We start from the raw sequence: 26,751 nt of genomic DNA, 5'->3' as shown, positions 1-26,751 counted from the left end.
TTATTATTATATGACAATAATTCGTTGGTTAGAATCGATAATTACTAGAATTCTAATAAAAATTGCTAAGAGAGATCAGATAATAAAATCTTTCTAGTAATATAAACAAAACTATCCCATTTCTTACCTAGCATTTACATTTTTAGATGTAGTAGATTATTAGAAATTTGATAGATTTAAAATAAATATAAAATCATATAATATAGAATTAACATTTAATAATTGTTTATGAGATAATTATTGTTTTTAAATAATTTTAAATATTTTGTTATATTGTTATAATTATAATTAATTATAATTGTTTTTAAATAATAAAGTTTTCTAAAAAATTGAAATAATATTGATTTCATATTAGATATAGATTAGATAGATCTTATAAATTCCATTGAAAAGGATCAATTGATGAATTAAAATATAAAATTATATTACTTAAAATATATCTAAGATTTTTGCTTTTTTCCTGATATTTTATGTTTTAATTTTATTGTTTTGGAATACTCTGTGATCAAATATTTTAATAAAAATATATTGTCTTTTAATGATTAATAAAATTAACAAGTGTTTCACAATTAACAGATTAATATAAATATATATATCTATTATTATTAATTATAAATGTACTATATCTGTTACTTAAAAATATCTGTTATTTAAAAATATTTCGATCCGATTATATTTAATTAGTAGTAAGTATAAAGGAATAGAATTATATTTAATTAGTGACAGATATAAAGGAATCTTCAACTTAAATTTAAATTTTTTAAATTTCATCGAAAAACATATATACTTTTTGCATTTATATTTCTTTAAAATATTGTTAGTATTTTTACAAGTTGTATTGTCTTTCTCCAATGACATTAGAATTTGTTTGAGTTTTAAAATATAACGGTCAAAAAATCATAATAAAGATTGTCCCTAAAGTTTACGAAATATTCTAATTTAAGCAATCTTTGCGAATAATATTTATTTATGGATATGAATTTTTTATAAAATCTATTTTTCTATTTTGATATTTTTCATGCTATTATATGCATATTATTTTTTTTTTATTTGACATTTTTTTTTTCTTTTTTTTTTTTCTCTTTGAGAATACTTTCCTTATATAATCCACCATAATCTTACGTTTTATGTATTTTAGTGCTGGAGGACTTGTGACAGCGGTAGCACCGGTTGTCATAAGCGGAAATGGAGTCTGGGTCGGATGGCCCGGTATGCACATGGAGAACCGAGATGAACCAATTCCTGAATCTGATCCTAACGATCGTACACCAACAGCTGGTCTTTTGTCTCGAAAGGTATGTTTTTTCTTTTTAGAAATTTTATATTCGTATAATAATAAAAATAATAAAATTTTAAATAAGATATCCCCTATAGCATATTTTTATTTTTTAAAATGTAAAAGAGAAGGCAGTAATGCTAGTAATAAATGTTAGAAGTTTTGCTAGTAAACTTGGTAAACTGAAGCTTTCCAATCTATATTAAAATAATACATAATACATAAAATAATACATTTATATATGATTTTATAATAGAATATATTTGTAACAGAAAATATATGAAATTATAGAATATTATAAAGAATTTTAAATATATTTAATCTTTCAATATAAACATTTTTGTGAAATTAAAAAATTTTTTTATAATTTTTTATACATGAATTTTTTTATTTCTTTAATTATAACGATTTTAAAATATTTTGATGTTTTTAAAATATGTTTATTTATATAAAAAAGAATTTCACGAAATTTTTTGGTATTTTTAGAAATATTAAAAAATGTATAAATATGGAATTTGGTTTATAGTTTATATTAATTGAATAAATATTTTTTTTAAAGATATATTTAAATATATCTTGAAGTATTTATTATTTTATTATTATTATTTTATGTATATTTTATATTTGTGGACAATTAACTTACATATAATAATATATAATATAATATAATATTTTTGTTATATATATTTATTATATATAATATAATAAAAATAATAATACTAAGTTTACATATTATATATTATAATCAATATTAATCTAAATAAATAAAAAATTTTTTCAAAGGAATTAGAGTTTTATATTAGTTGCATAAAAACTTTTGAATGAAAAGTTTTTCAAATGAAGATAAAATTTCCAATTAAATGTTTTCTTTTTTATTTGAAATTTTTAGATATAAAAAAGAAATGTATGAGAATTAAATTAAAGTCAAATTTAAGTCAATGCATTAATATTCAAAAAAATAAATCTCTTGTAATATAAAAAACTATTCATATAAGTAATGGCGCTTTTAATTATATTCATTAAATTTTTTACTTTTTATTCAAAGTTAAATTTATAAATCATAAAGCATTATAATATAAAACGTTCGTAAAACGAAAATATAAGACATAATATCGTTTATTTATGGATCTTCATTTTCATGAGTTACGCTGACCTTTTTGCGTTCTTGATACCAGCGATAGTGCACGACGATATGTGTGCAGAGATATTTTCGTCAATATGCGTAAAAACAACGTGTATTATGAAGAATATTGTTGTTAACATATCATGAATTGGTAATTATTGCAACGAACATTATAGAGTATGTAGACTATATATACATATATAGTCGATCATTGTTAAAATATTTATTTACTACATGTTGATTATATATGTCATTAACAAAGTTCTGATAGAGAGATGACGCACATTGAAAATAACTAGATCGAATAATTTCGTTTCGAGTATCGTATACATATTTATGTTACTAGAGAAAAGCAATTTAATATTACAAGAAACTATAAGAAATATAGAATTATCATATATTTGATTATAATTTTAACGAATTTATAAAAAAAGAAATATAAAAATAAAAATAAACATAAAATAAATAAAAATAAAAAAATAAACAATAGTGTTCATACCAACATTCACGTTCAAACAATTCACTTAACCTTACAATTTCAAATTATATCATTTTATTTCATCTCATAGAATTTTAAAGAAAGAAGAAAAAGAATTAATTAGAAATTTATTGTATCCATGATTTTCCTTTCGAAGTGTTGATATTGAAATATAAAGAAAAATAATGTTCCATAATAGATATTATTAATAGAAATTTGACGAAATTGGAACGTTTCTCTTGCGAGAAATATATCTTTTGTTAAATATCTATTTCCAATACAATTGTTATGATAGTAAAAATTCTTTTCAACATATGTAAATATGATTCATATATTATTTTTAGAAACCAAAATAAAATACTATTTTTCGAACCAAGAGGGCGCGCGTGCTTTCTTCGATCTTTCCTCGTGTCAGTTTCGTGTCAATCGATAATTATAAGAACCATTTCGCGTGTCAATTGCATGTGATCATGAAATGAAATATAATATAATGCAATAGTGATCGTAATATGTACATTGGATTAATAGTATCTAAAAATTATGATTTTATGTGAAAAAATAAATCTAAAAATAGTAGAGCATTTTCTCACACAAAATTGTGTTTTTAAACTGAAAATTCACATATCACTAATCAATATTATATTATATATCAAATTTATGGAATACTATTAATTGAGTAACAGTTTGTATATTGATGCTTAATTTTAGAATCACAAGTATTTATATATGTAAGCTGTGACGTAATTAAGAAAAAGTGATTTTATATACGAAACAGATTGAAAATGTAAACTGAAAATGAAATTTATTTATTTAACTTGTCTTTTGTAAGAAGTGTATAATTTGATTTTTATATCATTAATCTAACCATATTTAAATTAGTAAAAGATTAGGTTAGCACACATACGTTTTCTTTTATCTATTATTTAATAAAAATGAAAGATTTCAAAATTAATATTTTTTTAACTGATATCTTCAGTATGATATATTTTTCTATATAATACTCAATTTACTTATGTAATGAATTAATATGATGAGTTGATTTATTTGGATTTCCAACTTGAAAAAAAGATTAAAATTTATAAATTTAATTATTAATTATTATTATTTACAATTTATTTTTTAATATATTAATTATTTTTCTTTATTTTTAAATATAAATTAATTATTATGACGTAAAAGTCTAGCATAGAATATAGAAGTTAAGGAACAATTCAGTTATGGTTAGCATTTGCAAAAATTCAGTGAGAATTCTACGGAACTTGTTTATTTTTGTATCTGTATTGAATGTACGGTTAGGAAATGTGTTAAATATAATTCACATTTTCTCCTACTCTTGTTTACAATTAACATCATGAAAGTATTTTATAATAATGGTTGACTTAATTGAATATATTATAGATTCCGAAGCATCAGTCGATTCTAATGTCGAATTCCTATTATCACGAAATAATCTTGAAATGATCTCTCTTCTCTATTAACCTACTTTATGATTCATCGCTTTTCTATTGATTTTATAAATTTTCCTCGAATAGCGTTATTCGAAGAATTTTAGAATTCTTAGAGAATTATGTTCTATAATTATAATAGAATTCTATTCTTTCATTGTGACATTTTCAATTTGGAAATTATTACTATGAATAATTTTTAATAAAAAATATTTTTACATATATAATATATATTATCTACTAAATATTATTTGATTCAAAAATACACGAAGATATGCAATGTAAATGATGTATACAAGAATATAAAACAAATTTGTTTTTAATTATTAAAGATTTTATTTAATTTTTTATAAGATATAATCATTGTTGAAATTTTATAAAATTTATTTAAATTATTTATATTAGTAATTTTTTTAAATTTAAATAATTTTTTTAAATTATTTATATTGATTTATTTTTTATCTTAACTAGTTAATATACAAATGTGAAAATAATTAGATTTCTTGGTAAAGATCTATTATTATTTTTCAGATTTATGTATTTATATCAAATAATAAATTATATCGAATGTTTATATCTATATAATTGTCTACATATAGCATGGAACTATTAGTTTTTAGATATATTGAATTAATAATTCATTTCTGATGACAACTTTTCTGAATTTTTCTATAAAATAATTTTTATTTGTTTAATTTAAATTCTTTAACTTCTCATTAAAATCTTATTTAAAATTTAATATGTATTTTTTATATAATAATTGTATATAATTATTATATATATTGTATATATTTTTTATAAAGACATAATTTTAAAGAATATTGTTTTCAATTATTAATATAAAGTATTTCATTATTGTTGAAAAAAGTAAAATTTTGTTTTGTTTCAATGGAGATAGTAACGAATCTTATTTGAATGCACATATCCTTCAAGATTTCAAAATGACTTTTACTTTTTAAATATTTTTATTCTGATAAATGTATATATTGTTCGATGACAAATTCATCGATATACATATATTCGTGTTACAAGGTCATTGAAAGTTCTTGTCGTTCAAAACTTATCTTCGTTGAAAGTCCAGAAATTGTTCCTTATCTTTGATATTCAAAATATTGACCTCAAATGTCAATGCATTATTGTATCTTTAAAAGATAGCTGCATCCTCTTTAATATTACAAAAGTAATTTATTGATAGGCATTTCTTATATAATTCATATTATTAGAAATATTTTGTTCTTTCTTGATAAATTTACATAATTTTATGCACTTTATAAAGAAAAATTTGGAATCTTTGATTTACTCATCTTCATATAATGTTTACAATCGAATCAACGAAATATCTTTGATCTTTGAACGAAATCTTGGAAACATTTAAGATTTTTGAATGTTGGGAAATGACTAGAAACATTAATGGAACATCAATACATTTAAATCAATAAATTCATGGAACAAGTTATATATTATGCATCAAATATAAAAATATATTTCATTAAAAAAAAGAAGAAAATGAAGATTACCTTAATGAATAATAAATTTAAAAAACATATGTCTACTTGGATAAGATGTTATCATTATTTCTTTTGAAATAAAATAAATTTTATTTGAAATATTTTTTCCAATAATATATAGTTTGAGAAATAATTTCATAGTTCATTTTATAATAAAACATAATATTTATACTAATTATTTTCTGTTTATTATTTAAGCTAAATATACTGAGACTAAATTTAAATATAGAAAATTAACATTTTTAAACTACCTATATTCAAGCTATCTATTTGTGTTACAAAAAAAGGTTGCATTTTTATAAATATGAAATTCATAAAAAAAGTATTTAGAATACAATTGCAAAACATTTTTAAAAATGTAAATATTATAAAATATTTATTAATAATTTTCAAAAAAATTAAATAAAATATTGATGAAAAATTTTTAATTGATATTTTATATTTATTATTTATATTATTTTTTATTCTCAAAATAATCATTAATATTTATTGTTAATAATTATTAATTATTATATTTTGAATCAAATTCTTTAATTTTTATTCTTTAATCAATTTATGTAGAAATTTCATATGTTATTTAAAAAAAGAATTATTTATTATATAAGATATAATATTATATAAGTTTTTTCGGTATATAAGATATTCGGTATAAAATAATAGGAATGCCAAGTATAATTAAATTTTCTTCTACTTTTTCCTTATTTTATTATTATATTATTATTATATTATTTATCTTCTTATTTTATTTATACAATATAGATAATTCATTCTATTCATTAAAATTATGTTATTAGAATATTCGCAATTAAAGAAAAAAATTTTTCAATCTTTCTATTATGAAAATTACTTTTATGCGATCATGATAATTTTCCATTTGACTAGCACACTTAATAAACTGTGATTCAGATTATCACGGTTCCGTCACATGAACAACGACGTATTACACCCATATAACCTGACAACTGGAATTCTGATATTATAGTATATGTTGACCTTGACATTGTTATTTATTCGTATCTTCATACTATATCTGAGTCATTCTCTCATAATATAAGATGATGTATTGTTCTATTAAGATTGAATTACTGAAAAAATGTTATATTGATTGGTGTTATATTGTGGTTTTACTTAGAAAAGTTCAGGAAATTCTGTAGACATTTGAATAGAAGATATGAGTTTTCATGATAAATTATTTTTACATTGTTTTGTGTTTATTTATATTTATTTATTAAAAAATAAATTTTAAAAAGCAATATTTTTTAATTTTTTGGCTAATAAAATTGATATTATTCGAATAATTTTATCAAAACTCAAGAATAACATATATTTTTCTGTTAACTAATATGAAGTAGTATAAAAAAATTTTCATAAAATAAATGTTTTCATTTATGTTTACTTTAATGCAATGTTTTACTATTATGCTCATTCTAATTTAGCAATATGTTTTGAAAAATAATTAATTTATATATTCTTATATTTCGTGTAATTTTTGAAATGGAGATATTTTATTAACTTTAATTTTATAAAATTGTATAGTAAGAATAGATATAATTAAAATATAAAAAATTAAAATAAAAACGGGGATTTATTATATATTATTAGAATTCAGATTGATTATGTAAATTTTCAAAATTTAAAATTTCTTTTAAATGACGCATTTTTAGGTAGTTTTAAATAATTTGAATATTTTATTCGTTGAATAATATATAAAATAACAGAATTTTCTTTAAAATATTTTCATCTAATAATAATCATTTAATAATATAATCAAGATTAAACATTTAAATTATGATTATTCAATATCATTCAAGCATTTTACTTAATTTTATTATTAATTTTGTAATGATATTTTCTAACAAGCTTTTATTATCATTAAACTTATTAAACTTTTATTATATTGAAGTGTTAAAATTGTTCATCAAAAAATTGAATTGTTTACAGTTTACTCAAATGTTTTTTCTGTTTTGTAACGATTGATATTTTTCTTTTGTCACACATGTTACGACTTATTTATTAATTTTAACAAACTTTAACGTACGTTGAATATACAAAAAAATATTATCGAGAAAGTCAGTGTTGATTGAGCTTGTTCATGATAATCATTGACATATACTTTCTATACGTGTCTTTGTGACTATGTCTACTGATAATTTAATAAATGATAATTTTTGTTTGTCTGCCCTTTGTATCTATCAGGAAATATCACTTAAATATCATTTAAATTTTTATTATTATTATTGAATATTACAAGGATAAAAATCATTTAAATTTTAAAATCGATTACAGTAATACTAATTAATCTTGTAAGAAATCGGTGCATTTATTTTTGTGACTTCAATATTAATCATTGTTATGCAAATTCATAATTTGTTTATTATATATTGAGAATAATAATAAAAAAAAATAATAAATAGATTATTAATAATAAAAGAATGATTATATATGATTATATAATAGAAAAAAAATAATAAATAGATTATTAATTTATTTATTCCGTTAAAAAATGAAGGATCTATATAAATTTACATATTCTATAATATTTTTATATACTTTATATGCTTATATGTTCTTGCATCTATAGTTATATATATTAATGTTTCACATTTTCTATCCTTTTTATTTATCTTATTTATTTAATTATTTCATTTCTCTTATTTACATTATTATCTAATTATCTACTTTTTCTTCTTATATTTTCCTTGTCACCCTTTTCTCCTGTATCAATTTATAACTTCTCCTACTCTGTTCTTTTCTAGATATATGTTCCAATGTTATTTGATTTTTCTTGCACAATATATATCTCTTTCCTAGAAGAAAAATAATAAAAAACTATTTATAAACTTATTTATAAACGAGATAAATACAAAAAAAATATCAATAAGATATTCATGCAGAGAATTTTTTGTAAAGTTTTCATGAATATATATACAATAATATAGATATAGATTTTTCTATTTTTCTTTTATATTAAATAAAAATTTTTCTCAAATTAAAAATTTTATTATTAATTTTATTCTATTAATTTTTTTTTGTTTGAATGGGATTGTTGTATAAAATTAAAATTAAAATGAAATGAAATGAAATTAATTTTTTTAGTATAATTCATACAATGAATTATATTATGAAAATATTATTAAAAAACAAAAATATTTGAAATAATTTATTTTGTTAATTGTTAATATTTCAAATATTATAATTTTTTGTATAATTTTTAATTTAATTTAATTTAATTATAATTTAATTAATTATTAAAAATAAATATTACTTAATTCTTACTGGAAATTATGTCTTAGATACTATTATTTTAGAAATAAAGAAGTTACTAAAGAAATTAATAAAAAATTAATAAAAAACTTAATAAAAACTTAATAATGAAATTTTTTAAAAAATAAAAAAATAAATCATAAATATTTTATTTGTGATGAAATTAATACACTAAAATTAAAAAATTACTTTGTATTTAAGAAAAAAAATTAAAAACGATTATAATTTGAATAAAATGCTCCGAATCTCAATACTGATTATGGAGTAATCATAATTATTGGAACTAAAAAATTAATAAAATATCTTTAAATAAATATATCTTATATATAAATAAACTATAATATATTTAGAAAGAATATTTACAATTATATTAATTATTATAATAATGATGACAATTATAAAATAATTTAATATTTATAATTATTTGTAAATTTATGAATTATAAATTGTAATTAATGACATTAATAGATTGCTAGAAATTTATAAATATCAATAAGACGAGTTATTTAACCAAAAGTATTTTGTAAAATTATATTAATAAAAAATTAAAAATTAAATTAATAAAAAATATATTAAATATTCATTCATTTAATTTTTTTTTCAATGTTAAAATTAGTTGTTTGAATGAATATAAATTTCAAAAACTCTTTAAAATAAAATAATTTTTTTTAAAATTGGACATTTTAAAATGATTTGAATTTTTTGAAATGTTAAAAGAATTAGAAGAATTAGAATGTTAGAAGTTTATTAAATAATCTCTTGTGTGTATAATATGTAATCAGAAGTTATACTGATGAATTTTTCGTATATTATAAAGAATATCATATATTTTTTTGATAAAATAAATATTTTTCTATTAAGCACGAGCAAGAATTATCTTATCATAAATGCAATTAATATTTTTGTTGCAATAATACTGTTTCTAAATTATTTGACATAATCAAAATAAATTAAATTAATCTTTTTGATTATTATCCGACTAAATTCTTCAACAATTTTAATTAAATCCTCACTTTTAGAATGATTTTGAAAAAGTAAGCATCGGTATGAAAACAAACGTCATCAATAGCGAATCGGTTATCAATATTGATTAGAGAACATGGTTAAAATCGTGTCAATTGTAATTCATTATTGTGTACAGATTCACCTCTGAACTTCGAAATGGAGTAAATCGTTCTCAATTTGATCCGGTTAATCGCCATAATAAATATCGTATCAATCGAATTGATCAGTATCGAATTAATCAAATCGTGATACACAAAAAACAAATTTGATCTGTTGCGAAATGACCTAATTATCTCTAATAGTTGTTTAAAAGAAAAGGTAGAGTCTCTTTTAAGAAAAAAAATTTGATATTTCTGATAAGTAATACAGAGAAGATGTAATATAAAAAGTTACACGAAATATATAGAGTAACACGAAAGATTAAATTTTAAATTTAAAAAGAAATAAATTTTAAAAGGAAAAAGAGATATTTGAAGTGATGACAGATTTTTGAATTTTGAAAAGAAACATTATGATGATAATACTAAAAGCTATTACTAGGTATTATAATAGATAACAGTAACGTGCACATATTTTTACGTAAATTTTTTGCTTTTTTTTTTTAAGTTCTTTATACGAATTTAAATATTTTTAATTTTTGAATTATTAAATTTTTAATTTTTAATTTTTCATTTTAATTTTATATTCATTATGTATAATATGTTAATTTTTATTCATTATGTATAATATTGTAATATTATATATAATATATATAGTACATATAATATTATAATTATTATATAGTGAATATTATCGTATATTATTAATTATCATGTATAAATATTTATTCAAATTTTGTTTAAATTTGAAAAAAAATTAAGATAATAAATTAAGATAAATTCAGATAAAAAAATTTATAAGAATATATTAAATAATTTGGAAATATTTTTTGATAAATAAAAATTGTAAGTTTGAATTATAGATTTTTTAAAAATAAATAAAACTTATTTAATTATTAAAAAATAGATTATATACAATTCTTAATTCTCTAATCTTTTTTCAAACTTAACGTGAACAATAAATTGTAAAATATATTTTTTTATTTTAGAAAAATTTAATTATTTATTATTAATTATCAGTACTTCAACATTTTTTTTTTGTTTTAATTTGATTCTGTAGAATCATATAATAAATCTTATCTATATTGTAGATTAAAAACTTTACTTTATTTAAAATGCAATTGAATCTTTTATGATAAATAGATATTTTTTATAAACCTGTAGAGTACATATAAGTACTTGAAGAGAACTCGGAGTTATATTTTATAGAAAAAGTTTATAAAGTATTATTTTTATTTAAGAGAGAAGTGGAAGGAAAAGTTTGTTAAAAGCATTCTACGTCGAGTTCTATTTATACATATTTTATTTATATATATAGCTTAAGAATAATTAAACAAATTCTGGATAAAAGTATAATCTTTTAAAAAAGATTCCGATTTTATATTTTTAATTTTCATCAAATATTTATTTTTTTAAAGATTTAAGATAATTATGAATATTATTTTTTCAAAAAATAATCTATTGATTTGATTTTAAAAGGTTTTTAAAAGAAGCAAAATAATATTTTTTTTAAAAGAAATATTAAATAATATTTTACTTAATTATATTATGTTATTTAATAATAACGTGCAATAATATTTTATTTCATTTTAATATGAAAAACTTTAATAACTTTAATAAAATTTACAATCAATTAAAATTTGTCTTAAAAAAGAATATTATAATGCAGTAATTAATTAATTAGTTAATTATATTTGATATTTAATAACTTTGGAGAAGTTTTTAGACAAATGTAATAATTTACTACATGATAATGTAATATTTAGGGGTCTATGTAGAAATCATAGCTTCATGTTTATACAATGATTATGATGTAGCGTAATCAATTTTCTTATATAAATTCTTATATAAATATTATTCAAAATATTAATCATATAATTTTTTTTAATTTAATCATATAATTTTTTTTAACAACTTTTTAACTTAAAAATATTTTTTATAGATAATATCATCATTTTTCATTATTTACACGTGTAATTATTCACAAAATTATTTGAATTTTTCTTAAATAAAACTTAATAATGAAAATATACATATTAGATTAAAATTTTTAATATACCGTTCTAATTATTATAAAATATAAATATCAAAAAATATAAATATCATTTTTTTCAAATTTATTGTTAATACGAAATACTTTTTTAACGACATTCTGTTCTGAGAGTATGAAATTTTTCAAAAGTAAAGTTTCAATGTCTCTTTTACTATTATTATTTTTTTTATAATTTTTCCTTTATGATAGTACGAAATAAAGCAAAACTTCAAAAATATAAAAAATATATCTTCGTATTTTAATCTTTTTTTAAAATAATTAATTCTATTGTAAAAAAATTTGTTGTCATTTCTTAAACGAAATTATTTAAAAGATAAAAGAGTACTAAAGCTTTGAGAATGGATTTTATAAATGCAGATCTTTCGTTGAAATAATATTGCTTCATGTTTAACTTTAATTATGCTCTATATCAGGCCTAGTCTATATTCCCCCTTTCATACGCTATTTTCCTCATTAAAATCACCAATTCCCCTATCTTTAAACCGTAGACTCATTTCCGCACGTGAGATGCGGATGATATGATATAGTATGACTATTTTGAGAGTGCCAGATGAGACTTTAAATTTTTAAAATCTGATGTCATATTCTCATTTAAAAATAGAGAAAGAAAAAATTAATTGGGAAACTAATGCAATGCGATTGCTATCTTATTAAAGTACTAAATGTCATCAATGTCTAATATGATATTGTGACAGCGTGACATTGTGTGGCAGCGTGACATTGTGTGGCAGCGTGATACTATATACCATGATATCAAATTCAATTGATACAATTCGTATTTAGTGTCGTGTGAAAATAGTACATATGTATCCTATAGCAATCGCGTCACTATCAGTATTAGCTTTACTCTCCTCTTCTTTAAATTCAAAAGACAATTTGAAAATCTAAAGTCTTGTCTGACAACTGTGCTCTAGAATTTATATCGTATCCGCGGGAAATTCATTGTCTTCCACGGATACAGAAATTTGCAAATAATAATTCCTGTTACTTATGTATACATGTATATCTATATGTTATATGTTATACATGTTATACATATCTATGATAATATTTTATTTATTATATCAAATTTTGCCAATATGAGGTTTTAATGAATTTGATTATAAGTTTTTATTATATAATTAATAATTCGCAGAATCATATAAACTTATTATATACATGGAATGTAAATTTTTTAATTGTGGATAACTGAAACCAAATATACCGGATTTCTATTGTATATAATACAAGTGTCATATCATTATACAATGCAGCGTAGAAAGCAAGAATAGATATGGGTCACCACTTGCTAATGAAGCAAATACATGGGAAAATAGCTTACTAAGTTACTTAGATCATTGGACTTGCCTAGACCTTGTTACATGCATACAAACTTTTATTAAAATTAAGATTTTTAAGTCTTTCTGTAAAATAATGATAATAAAATAAGAATAAAAGATAATATTTAATAAGATAATCAATGTAAAATGAATACTTTTATAAACTATTATGTTGATATAGATGTTATTCAAGTTTAGATTTCAATATATAATATTTTAGAAATAAAATTCTAAAGTTGGAACGGACAGGTCGAATAAAAATGTCAAATATATAAATATTAACATAAAGATTGATGAATTCAGTCTTAAATTATAGCAATGGAATAATTTTTATCTCTAAAATTCTAAATTATATATAAATAATATCAAACATTGATTATAAAAACTGCAATTAGATATAACAATTTAAAGGAAAAAAGGAACAATTAATAAAATAAAATTAATAAATAATAAAATAAAATTACGAATAAAATTCCTAAGAAATTTCGTATTCTATTTAGATTCTTTATAAGAATTTATTTCTTTTAAATTTGAATATTTTTTATTGTATAAGACTTGAAAGATTAAGTTTCCATTTTGAAAATTGTACCATGTTCCTCTTTATTATTTTTCAGAAGAAAAATGATGACTCGTGAACGCATTATTATATCAAAGATTTATTTTCAAGAAATATTGTGAGAAAACGAACGAAGATCGTATTTTATAGTGGGGGTTTATATATCGATGATAACGGTGAGGGGGTTTTTCTTATGAAGCACAGATAGAGAATATCTTGTTTTCGTTCCAAATAACGTTTAGAAAGAGAAATTATTTGTTTCATGTACGAGTCCTTTGTTTTATTTGAGTTGAGTTATGGAATCACAGATATACAATTAGGTAAATGATATAGAGAAAACGATGATAAAGAGAAAATGGTAGAAATAAAAAAAATTAATCGTATATGGTTCTTTTTGCTGTATATGATAGTTCTTTTTAAGTTATAGAATTATTAGAATATTTAGAATTATTAGAATTTATAGATTAGATAAGTGATAAATGTCTATAATGAAAAAAATAAAAAATAAAGAAGAAATGAAAAAAGAAAAGAAGAAAAAGTAAAAAATAAAAAAATAGATTTATATATTCTTGAAAGAAAAATATTAATCTAAAAGAAAAGTTTTGATATTGTTAATTTTTAATATTTAATTGTTATGTGTTATGTGTTAATCGATAAAATTCATACTTGATTCGTTTGGGTGGAAAAATATATGAAATATTCTCAATAAATTTTTCATTGTTTATTGCAACATAGTAAACGATAAAATTAATTGAAAAATTGTTTATTTTACAGATAAGAATTAGTAGCAGATTTCAAATATAAAATAAATGGAGATTTACCATATCTAATTTAATATATTTTTCCTCAATACCATCATATTATATTATTGTTATTATAAATTTCAAAAATTTTATTATCCATATTAATTATATTTAATTTACGTCTACATATGATTATTTCTATATGTATCAGAAATGCGAAAAAATTCTCAAGTGAAAATTGTATGGTATCATGATGATAATTATTTGATCTTGAGATAATATTGTAAGCTTTTATATAAATTTTTAGATAGAACTGTATATTTTTTACTGCATATTCTTGTCTTCTAATATTAAGATATTTAAAATATTATTTATACATATATTTTTTATATTGAATTATTAACATTTATTTTTGCTGGTTACTCGATGTTCATGAAGAAGTTGCTCAGTTGGACTTTGTACTTACATCGTGGTAGTTCTAAAAAAAATCGATTCTGTGTGCGTGTATGTATGTGTACGGGCGTGCTTTAAAATAGTGTAATCTAAGAATGGCTATTCTTCTATATCTTTCATTATTGAAAACACACGTCTGTAATCTATCTTGGAAATTGCTTTTTCATTTTTTTTAAATTAATTCAAAATTTTATTATTTTTGTATGTATACTATTTTTACGTAATGAATTAATGTAATGTAATTTTTAATTGGAATACAATAAATTATTTATTTTAAGTTACCATTATAAAAAGAAATGCATAGTAAACAATGTAATTAATCTTGGTATTATGATATTCATAATCATGATTCGTAATCATGATATAGCCTGTTATATTCAATTCATTTAATCTTAAGTTTTTTCTTATTGATAATATGTAATATGAAAGTGCACTATGTTGTTAAAACCATATATTATTTCTTTTTTCCTGTAATTTTATATTGACCAAAATACACAATCAATTCTTTTTAGGATAATCATAATGTACAAAGTTCGACTGATCAATCTCTTCGTGACGTACATTGGATAATGTTAATGCTTGCGGCATGTAAACTTTGGAAGTTAATAACTCAACAATGGTTTATGAAATAATCTATATTTTATACGTAGTTAATGTTTTGAATACATTTCAATTATCTAAGAGAATATGCAATAAAAATATATAGTTTCATTTAAAAATTTAATTATATAGGATGTAATTTTCAAACATTATTCCAAGATCAAATGATTGTCCTTCATTATATGTTTCTAATTATATAACTTTCATTTAAAATATTTTTTTCAAATTTCTGATATAAAAATAATCACATACATTTAAAAAAAAAACATATTGTAGCACTTTTAATATTTCTATGCCATATATGTAGGTCAAAAGAACTTAAAGTATTTTGATAATAAATTAATATGAAATAAATGATAAGTAAATTGATATGAAATAAAAATGCTGACATGTCATATGACAACCAACATGTTAAGTAATTAGTTATGGTTAGATTTCAGATAATTTTAGAAAAAAATGAAATCTATACAAAGTTTTGCAACATTGAATATATAATAAATATTTTGCATCGAATATTTTCCATATATATATTTTTTCATACATGTGAACTTTTTATATTTTGTACAAAATTAATGTAGATTTCTTTATAAATCTTTCCGAATAATAATGATTGGAATGATATTTCAATTAGTATTCGATCCTGTTGCTTAATTGAATCCAGTTATCTAAACACAAATTATTATTATTTAGAAATCATAAGTAATGATTCTAATAAAATACCAATACATTAATTACCGATTAATTACCGATAAAAATAAAAAATAGTAAAAAAAAAATAATTTTCAATGTTTATATTTTAAATTTTTAATAGAATTTTTATTTTTTTAATATGAATATATTAAAATAAACTGTATTATATAATAATATTGCATTAATTTGAATTAGATATTATTGTCTTTTCATAGTAATTGACTAAAACAAAATGACTTTTCTTAAAAAAATTTTTATAAAAAAAGCTTACAATTTATATAATAAATATATTTTCTTTTATATAATCAAGTGAAAATATAATTTATATCAATCTTTGATTAGATCAAATTACTAAATCAATAATTATCATAATTCATTTATATTTTAATATCACTTATATGTCTTATTTTAATATCACTTTTTTATAATATACAGAGAAAAAATATAAAATTCATTTGAAAATAAAGTTTTCGAAAGTTGTATTAAGAATATTTTCTCACAAATGTTCAAAATGAAAATTAGTCTTGAATAATAATTACTCTTAACAGAATATCTATTTGTAAAAAATACTTTCAAAAACATCTCTTTCATTCTCAAATATATTTTCACGTTAACATAAAAATTTAATTTGTTTCAATTTCAAAAGATTATTATTATTATTAATAATAACTTATTATAAATCTAATTTTGTAGAATTTTAGAGATAAAAAGTTATTAAGATTTTAGTTTTTGAAGATTTTTAGAAAGAAAAGAAAAAAAAAGAAAAAGTTAGCATTGTTTAAAGATCTTGTAAAATTCCGAATTATTTAAAAATTAAACTTATTATTGCAAAGTTTGAAATACCATGAATTGCCACTCAAATTGAAGATTTTTAATTAAAATTCGGAAATAGAAAAGAGAAAAAGAGATAAAATTTTACAATATATAATGAAATATATTCAAATAAAATGATGCATTTTTGTTTAAATGCTATATTAATTATTATAAAGTTCATTTAAAATATCTTTATTAATTCTTAATTCTTAATTCTTAATTATTAATTCTTATTATTAGTAATTAAATTCAACTAATACAATTTAAAGTTTTAAATAATCAAAAAATTACTTATTTCCCTTACCGGATATATTTCCAAAAAAAATTTACATTTATTATAAAATTCAGAATCTCTGACAATCCTAATTTCGATATATCTCTAATTTTTATTAGTATGTGATACGAATCACATGATTATGCACCAATTCTAATTCCATCCATTGTCTTGGCTATCTTTTCCAATTATCATTTCTTATCAATTTGCTTCAACCGTTTCCCCGAAATGTTCTTCAATCTCCAAAACTAGTCGGACCTTGGACCGATCCTCAGTGACCTTATTCAGTGGCCAGAGGGAGGAAAATCAACTCGATATTCCTTAATTCTTACAGAGTGTCGATTAGAGTGTCATATACGTATAAATCTGAGGCAAAGATCTCTTGTGTCGACGATAATCGTGTCGGGAGGTCGAATCAGAGGGTTATCAGTGGCGTGACGCTCGCGAATACAGTCGATGTTTTATCTTTTGTGCAGGTTTTCATTTGGACCGTTATAATTATGATTCTTCAATTCACGCGTCAAATTTCGCGACATGCACACCCACGAGCCTCGTCAGCTATGAATCACGTGCTATTTACGAGATTTTTGATAATTTGCCCGATGCTTGTGTTGATGAAACAATCGATCAATGTGATCTTTGGCAGTCAGTTTGGCGAGATTCGAGATTACGAACAATGTTTACTGTGACGCAATACGATTTCGTTACATCTGATACATTTAAAGTGATCTCGTAATAAATCGTTTTGAGGAAAACGAACCGGTTGCTTTCTTTCTTCTTTTTTTTTATATGATTCTGGAACCATGCGTAAACATCATGATCATAGCATTAACCGATATTTCATTTGATGTTTGCGAAGCGTGAAATTTGTTTGAATTACTGAGAAACGAAATGATTTATAATATCGTTGCGATTGAAAGATTCGTTTAAATCTGGTTTTTAATTGTTGGTTCTTAATTATATTCATACGCTGAAAATAGTTTTATGTGGAATTTTTACAGAATTTTTTATTTTAATGTATTTTCTTTTTAAGATTTATATATTTTAATTTCTTTTTAATTTATAATTTATTATTATTGTATATTCTTTTTTATTATATTATATATTATTCATCTATTTATATTTCTCTTTTTAGTTTTTTAGGATTTATTTGTTTTTCTTCTATTTGAAGCGATAATTTAGTTTATTACGAAATTTTATATCATATTTTTTAGATTATATGTGTTCTATTTATATAAAATGTGAATTAAAAAATATAATATGAGTTATTATCGTTTATTGTAGGAAAAATGAAAAGAGGCCTTTTTCAAATACAATTATCATTGACTAATATTTAATATTAAAAACTTAAAAATTCATGTTATCTTTTTTAATATAATATAAAAATTTAAAGATTTTTATACATTATTAAAATTTTGATTATATAAATAGATACTCAAATATAATTTTAAATTATATATAGAATTGATTTGAAACTAAAAAAATAAAAAAAATGTTGTGATTCGATATAAAATTTTTGGCAATTATGAATATTAAAAACATTAATTAAAAACTTAATTAAAAAATTCATAAAATACAAATTAATCCAATTTTATTTAACAGATTTATAATTTGATAAATCATGTATTTTAGATTTTGTACTATTTTATTTATTCATAATGAACATATATTTATTTTAGAAGAAAATACATATTTGCATATGTAATGCTTTAACTTTTAGAAATTCGAAATATATTTCGTTTATTTATTTGCTGTTCCAACAGGTACGTGTTTAAATAATCCTGATCGATAAAATGTACATTCATTGCTTTTCTTCATTTGTTTCATTTAAAATTATCATAAAATATATTTTTGCATTTTGTATTATCATGCAAAATACAAAAAATATGGCGCATCATTGAATTTACTTATGTAAGTTGTTACATATGAATTAGTTTATTTCATGAATATTCAAAGTTATTTGAATTTAATAGCTAAATGTATCTTTAAATAATATTTATTATTTTTCAATTTAATACTTCAAAATATATAATGGATTCTATTAATAGTTTCAATAAAAAAAATATTATTACATATTGAAAGAAATTATGAATCAATATCAAATTCTTTTTTTATATATATATTTAAACTTTTAGTTTTCAAAAAAAAATGTCTACATGTTCTTTGTATAATATATTAATATGTAATAATATAATATATTTTATTTATTTCCTTTATTATTTTCAACAATTTTTAAACAATTTTTTCACTAATTCAAAAATTATTAATTTATTAATAATTTATAATTTAAAAAAATACTTTAATATTTAATATTATTAACATCTATAATTAATTATGTTTTATTATAATATAATCATTGAATGTTTTCTTAATTCGATTAATACCAATAACTCGATTATTATTAATTTATTATTAATTAAATATTATATCCCGAAATTGATAAGTGAACAGATATTGTGTAATAGCGCACCAATGTTAATTCTTGCAAAGATATTGAAAATTTAAATAAATATAATAATCGCAATAATTATTTTTTCAAAAGGAAGAATCATAATTTTTACGAAAAATAATTTATTCGCAAATAGAGAATAAAGTATGAAATTTTTTGTCAAGATTACTTGAACTTAATGCTCTCAAACTTTGATCTTCCTCTGAATTCAAAGAAAAGTGCAATAATATTTGTTATATATAAAAACTTGATAATTGATATTAGCATACATTAATATATACAATTTTTGAAAAAATTATAATAATTATTTTTATTATTAGTATTACTATATTATATTTATTATTTACTATTATATTTACTATTATATTTTATTTATATAATATATTATTTATTAATGTAATAAAAATAGAAATATATTATAATGAAAATGTATATATAAATATTATATTACAAGTATATTTATATATTAAATATTAATATTAAAGTAAAATATAAAATCTTTAATAATAACAATAAATATTTATTATTTAATTTTATTATTTTAATAACAATATGGAATAATTTATTAATAATTTTGAAATAATTTTGATATAAAAGACCTTGGATAAGTTTGCATTATCTTGTTCATGTTTTGTTTTTCTTAAATACATTCAGCTGACCATTAGATGACATTAAAGAGAAACAAAGGTGTGGCATGATACCATCATATCTAATGTTTTTTGCGATCATTGCATCGATGAGCTCTTTTGAACTTGATCTACCAAGAACAAACTATGGCTTCATAACTCATGGCTTCTATAAGTCTTTTTTCTTTTATTCAACATATAGACAAAAATAATGAGATAAATGTATAATGATTAATATCGATCGATTTAATTTCTTTTTATTTCAATTCTGATTTGTATTAGAACCAACAAATAATAGGAATTAAATATTAGACGAAGCACTTTTATAAATAAAATGAGAATTATTAATAATTTGATAAATAAATAAATTTTATTTCTGAAAATTAATATAATATTATTATATTTATTACATTATTTATATAATTATTTATATAATTTATTAGTAGAATTAGATAAAATATTTGAAATATTGAAAAATATATTGGAATTTGAATAGAAGAGTACAAATATAAAATAAAATATAGAATGAATTTTGAAATTGTTAAAAAGCATTGGAAAATTTGGAAAATATGGAACATAATATTTGAAAACTTTGAAATATAGAAACTTTGAAATATAGATTCGCAGAAAATAACATTTGCTAAAGTTGAAAAAATATAAAGTAGATATATGGAAATATAAAATAAAAAAAAATTTCTATTATGAAATAGTATGTATAATATTAATATTATGAATATATTCTATTTGATTAGATTTTTTAAATAAATAACAGATAATATTTTTTTTGTTTGTTTTTTTAATTTTACAATATGAAAGTAAACTTAAATAATTGCTATTTCAAATTATTGTATTGTAACAAAATTATTATTTTATATCATTTTTCAATTAAATTAAAGTTTTAATTTCTTTTTTCCATTGTTATTGAAATTTTAAAATACAAAAATTTATTAGTTTTTTATGATATTATTTGTTCCTATCTTTCACAATTTTTTATTCATTTTAACAAATTGGTATCCCAAATATGCTACACTTCTACGATTTATTAATTTTATTAAATGAAAAAAAGTTTTGCTTTCTTACAAATTCTTCTTAGAAAAATTTTCTGTTGGATAAATGAATTGATATGTGATTAATTCGAAGAAGATTATGATTACAGTCAAGAATAATTCAAAGTATTATTTACAACATTTACAACATCTTAAAATATTAAATATTATCTGCTTTATGATAATATTATATTTATCACATTACTTTTTTTAAAATTATTATCAAAAAAATAGTAATCAAGATATAAAAAGGTAATAAAAGATATTATATATTATCATTATATTAACTTTATATAGAAAAATATTTTGTAACTTCAAGTTTAATTTTCCAAAAATTTTTTGAATAAATGCAGAGAATAATATATTTATATTTATATTTGTAGTTAAAATGTGAAATATAAAATTTTGTCGTTATAATACTATATTGTGTGAATTTTATAAAAAAAATTTAAATATTCGTGCTGACATTTATTTGACTTTAAAAACTACAATAGATATTTTAAATCCGGGTTTCATATTTGTACCTTTTTATTGATATTTTCCTTTATTTTGAAAAAGTAAAAACGTGATATACGATTTTTTAACGCGTTATGTGTTTCTACCTGATATTTTAACTGATATCTCAAAGCTGTTAAATATTTAAAATAGATTAATACGCTCGTATTCGAAACAAGTACTTCTTTTCATGTACAAACTTGAAACATGTAATTGAAACATATGAATGAATTGTATTTAATATTTTAATTTTTAAAATTTAAATCGCCAATTTCTATAACATTAATTATACAGATTTAATATTTTATCACATTTTATAATATAATATTTATTTTATATATTATTTAAAATGTATTATTAACGATAATTATTATCATTGTAATAACAAAAAGAAAGGAGATATTAAAAATTTAAATCATTAAGAAATAAAATTGACAAAATCTAATGAAAATAATCATTTAATTTGTATCATAGACAAAATTTTTTTCAGAAAAATCTGTTCATTTTGACATTGTCTTATTTAAAATGTAAATTTTATTTTAATAATTCAAAAAAAATCGATTTCATTTAAATTCAAAATTATTGGAATATCTTTAAATAATTATTTAAAATTCTTAAAATTATTTATATTTTCAAATTATTTTAATCTAATCACATCAAGAAATAAATATTCGACTTTGTATTGATATTCGAGTATGTGTCACTCAACGAATGCAAATCTTTTGTAAATAAGAACATCATTTGTTACGATAGAGAATAAGTTAAATCACGCGGTCGTCGTTTAACAACATGTTTTGAATAAAATAAGTGGGGCAAGAGGGAGAGACACGTTCGTGTTACTATATCTTTCGATTACAGTGAGTGTGTGCTGCATATTCATACTGCTTTCTTAACGAGTTTTCTTTCTCTCACATTCTGATAATTGGTAATTAAAATATTTTCGATCTTACCGCACGATCCGGTCTTTTGAATTGTTTATGAACCGAGATGCATCTCTCCTGACGTGTAAATAACACGATATAATTTTAAAAATAATTTCAAATCAATTTTAAATGACTTTAATCTAATAATTAACCAATAGTGATTGCTACTAAACAAATGCTACTGTATTTCTGTATCATTGAAAATAAATTTTTCAATTAAATTATTTTTTTCTATCTGTGTATTTTTGGATATTTTAAGAATATTATTATTATGTAAAAATGTTTATAAATATAGATTCGATTAGATCGTGTATTCACCTGATACAAATTAGAAATTCGTTTTAATAAATTAATTTACTTAATTATTAATCAATTTTATTCGAAATTGTTTTGATCTTTGCAAATTATTGCAACATTGTAAGTTTAATAGGTTTTATAATGATGTATTAATTTATTTTCTGCAATTAAGTTTTGAACTTTAATTTTTATATATATTACAAATACGGATGACTGATGAAATTCAAATCTGATTGATTTGCAAAACGAATTCAAATAAATAACGATACGAAAATGCATAAAAAGATCTTTATCATTATGATTGATACGTTTGAAATATCACTTTCATATATTTTATATATGCATTATAGTATGTACAATATATTTGTATTCAAAATTGTAGACGAATTGAAAAGAAAAAAAAAGAAAAAGAAAAAAAAAACAAAAAAAATATAATAAATTACGCGAAAAAATTTTTTCTTGTAAAATTTTGTTTTATGTTCTAATTTTAATTTAGTATGCTCGTATTATATTTTACGTTGTATTGAAATATACTATGTTAATGAAAATGTTAGTATTCATATGTCTATTTATAAGAATATCTGAATATTTAGAGATGCGGTCAAATTTAAATTTGATCGTTCTTTTTAAAAAATAATCATAACAAAAGTTGAGTATAATATAAATTTTTTAAGTGTTCGCAAATTTCAAAAGAATTGTATACATAACTTGTAATTAATTAATAATTTGTATATTTTTTAACGAAAAAAAATGTTTTTTTAATTTTTCAATTATTAATGATAGAAAGATATTTTTGTGCTTCATCAATAAGAAATATATTTATTGAAGAATAAATTTATTTATAATAATTAATTAAAACGCTAAACTAAATTAACATTAAAATTATGCTGCGTAAATGCAACGCATTCGACAATACGAGAAGATTAATAAATTTTTAAAAATTAGTCTTATCGGTAAATTTTTGTATACAAGCAGAATTTATTATTATCTAATAACAACTTGTTATTTAGTATTAAAAATATTTGCATTTAAATATGCAAAGAATATCAAAAGAATACATTACTAAGTAATAATAATAATATCTGTTTCTATTTCTTTAAAGGATTTAAAATATAAATTTGCACAATCATCTTTGCATTCTATTAAATTTGTAAAATCTTATGAATGATATCAAGTCAATTGTGGCAAGGGGTTCCATCGATAAACATAAGGTGTCTGTAAAAAATTCCCCTCTCTTCGACATAATAATGTATAAATAAACGAGTAATCCTGACCATAATGATATGTAATCGTAACAATGTCATAAATATTCGTGTTACTTTTATTATTCATTAATCAAGACATTACTTAGATCTTCTTCAGATGATTGTGTCTAGTCTATTGGAAACATTATAATAATTATCTCTCTTAGTGATTGGTCGTGACGTTCTTGCGTCAATCAACGATCGAGGAATGGATGTGTTTTCACGCTGTTAGGAAAATAAAAGAGGCCGAACAAATAAACGAGCCCCAAGGAGGATAATGAACAATTAACAGACGCTTTGGAATGCGTCACGTTGCCAATGATGATTATTAATTAACTCCCATGAACTACGGACTTTATGCACTTCCGATTGCCAGTTTCGATTTGTTCTTTCACTTTGCACAAATATATTGAGAAACTGGTATTTTTTTCTCCAAAGATATCGATCGATATAAATTAATTTTAGAAAGAATGTTGAAAAGAATAAAAATATAAAATCGAATATTAAAATCTTCAAAAGTTTTTACAAGTTTTAATTATATATTAAAACAATGAAAAAGATCATACAAACATGTGATCTATTTGACTTTGTTTTCCAGTTACAATGAATTACTTCTTCGACACTATATCTGTTTATTTTCAGAGAGAGATGTTCACAATGATTCCTTTATATATGAAAAAGTTTGAGAAAGTTTCAGCATTGATTTGAGTCTTTCCATTTCTCGAAATATTATTTGTACTTTCTAAAAGCTTTGTTCAATTTTTTTTGCGAAATATTTTGATATTGTCAATAAACGTTCGATATTGGATTTTGTAAATAATGAAATTAGTTTAACTATTTTTTGATAAAATTATTGCAACATGAAATTCACTATAATTCGAAAACAAATAGATCAAATAGGATGTATGTTTATATTAATTTTTTTTTTATTATTTTCATATAGATTCAGCCACAGAAACAATTGCTCAATATGATGAAAAACATTGCACTATTTGCAACAGTTGATAATTTATCCAATTCAATTTAAATTTAATATTCGCAAATTTCGCAGCTTGTTATTAGAGTAAATTAACTTTTTTTTATATTACTTCAAGATCATTGAAACTTGTTTAATTATTTTTTATATTTGTGCATATATCAATGTTTGTCTATATTTTTAATTCAGATTTTATGTATTTGTATCCTTTTTATCATTTGAAAGCATTCTTAATATCGAAAATTTCAATTATATTTAATTCTTGGAGTTTTAAGTGAGATAACTCCTCTCGTAATTATTTTTTTGTTTTTTAAATTATTTGAATATCGTTTAATATTAATATTAATATTAATATATATTATTATTGAAAAATATTTAATTGTGTATGTGTAAAATAATCTTAATATATAATAATTTTATAAAATATATGTTATATATATAAAATATATATAATATATAATATATAAATATTTTATAAAATGCTAAATTTTAGAAATATAAAACTTCTAGTATTTATATTACTGAATTTCTCAGAAATATTTCTACAAAATGTTTATTATTTTTTTTGCACAATAATAGATGAATCGTTTAAAAATAAAATAGAATTTCTGAGAAATTGTTTCTTAGATATTAAAAATATTGGGATATTAAGAAATTTTTTTATAACAATATCTTAAGGAAAAAATCTGTGAAATCTCTCTATAGTCTGAAAATTGAACTTTTAAAAATTTAGAACGTTCACCAAAAAGAAATTTTGAAAATAGATTCACATTTTGACAAATGTATTATATTTTTTCGTAAAAAGATTTTTTTAGTATAAAATTATACATTTAAAATTTTAGTTATGGAAAATTGATAATATATTATTCGGAAAATAAAAAAAAATAAATATTGATTGATTTATATTTGTGCAATTTTAATTGTAATATTAATTGAATAAAATCATATAAATTAAAGAACATGAAAGTTTAAAAGAAAACAAGAAATTAGAAATTAG

General features: G+C 19.8%; 1 protein-coding gene across 8 annotated transcripts in view; it reads left to right on the top strand.

Annotated features, from left to right (window-relative positions):
• Window positions 1-26,751, top strand: part of LOC107993483 (uncharacterized) — a 54,977-nt gene that overhangs the window by 17,787 nt on the left and 10,439 nt on the right. For all 8 annotated transcript variants that reach the window (XM_062075931.1, XM_062075932.1, XM_062075930.1 and 5 more), the window contains one exon: window positions 1,139-1,295. In XM_062075931.1, coding sequence (XP_061931915.1) covers window positions 1,139-1,295 — 157 coding nt within the window. The remainder of the gene's footprint in view (window positions 1-1,138; window positions 1,296-26,751) is intronic.

This window comes from Apis cerana, linkage group LG6 (assembly GCF_029169275.1).
Source record: "Apis cerana isolate GH-2021 linkage group LG6, AcerK_1.0, whole genome shotgun sequence".
NCBI classification, from domain to species: domain Eukaryota; kingdom Metazoa; phylum Arthropoda; class Insecta; order Hymenoptera; family Apidae; genus Apis; species Apis cerana.
Note: the sequence above shows the minus strand (reverse complement) of the source record. Positions and strands in the feature narration are given on the sequence as shown.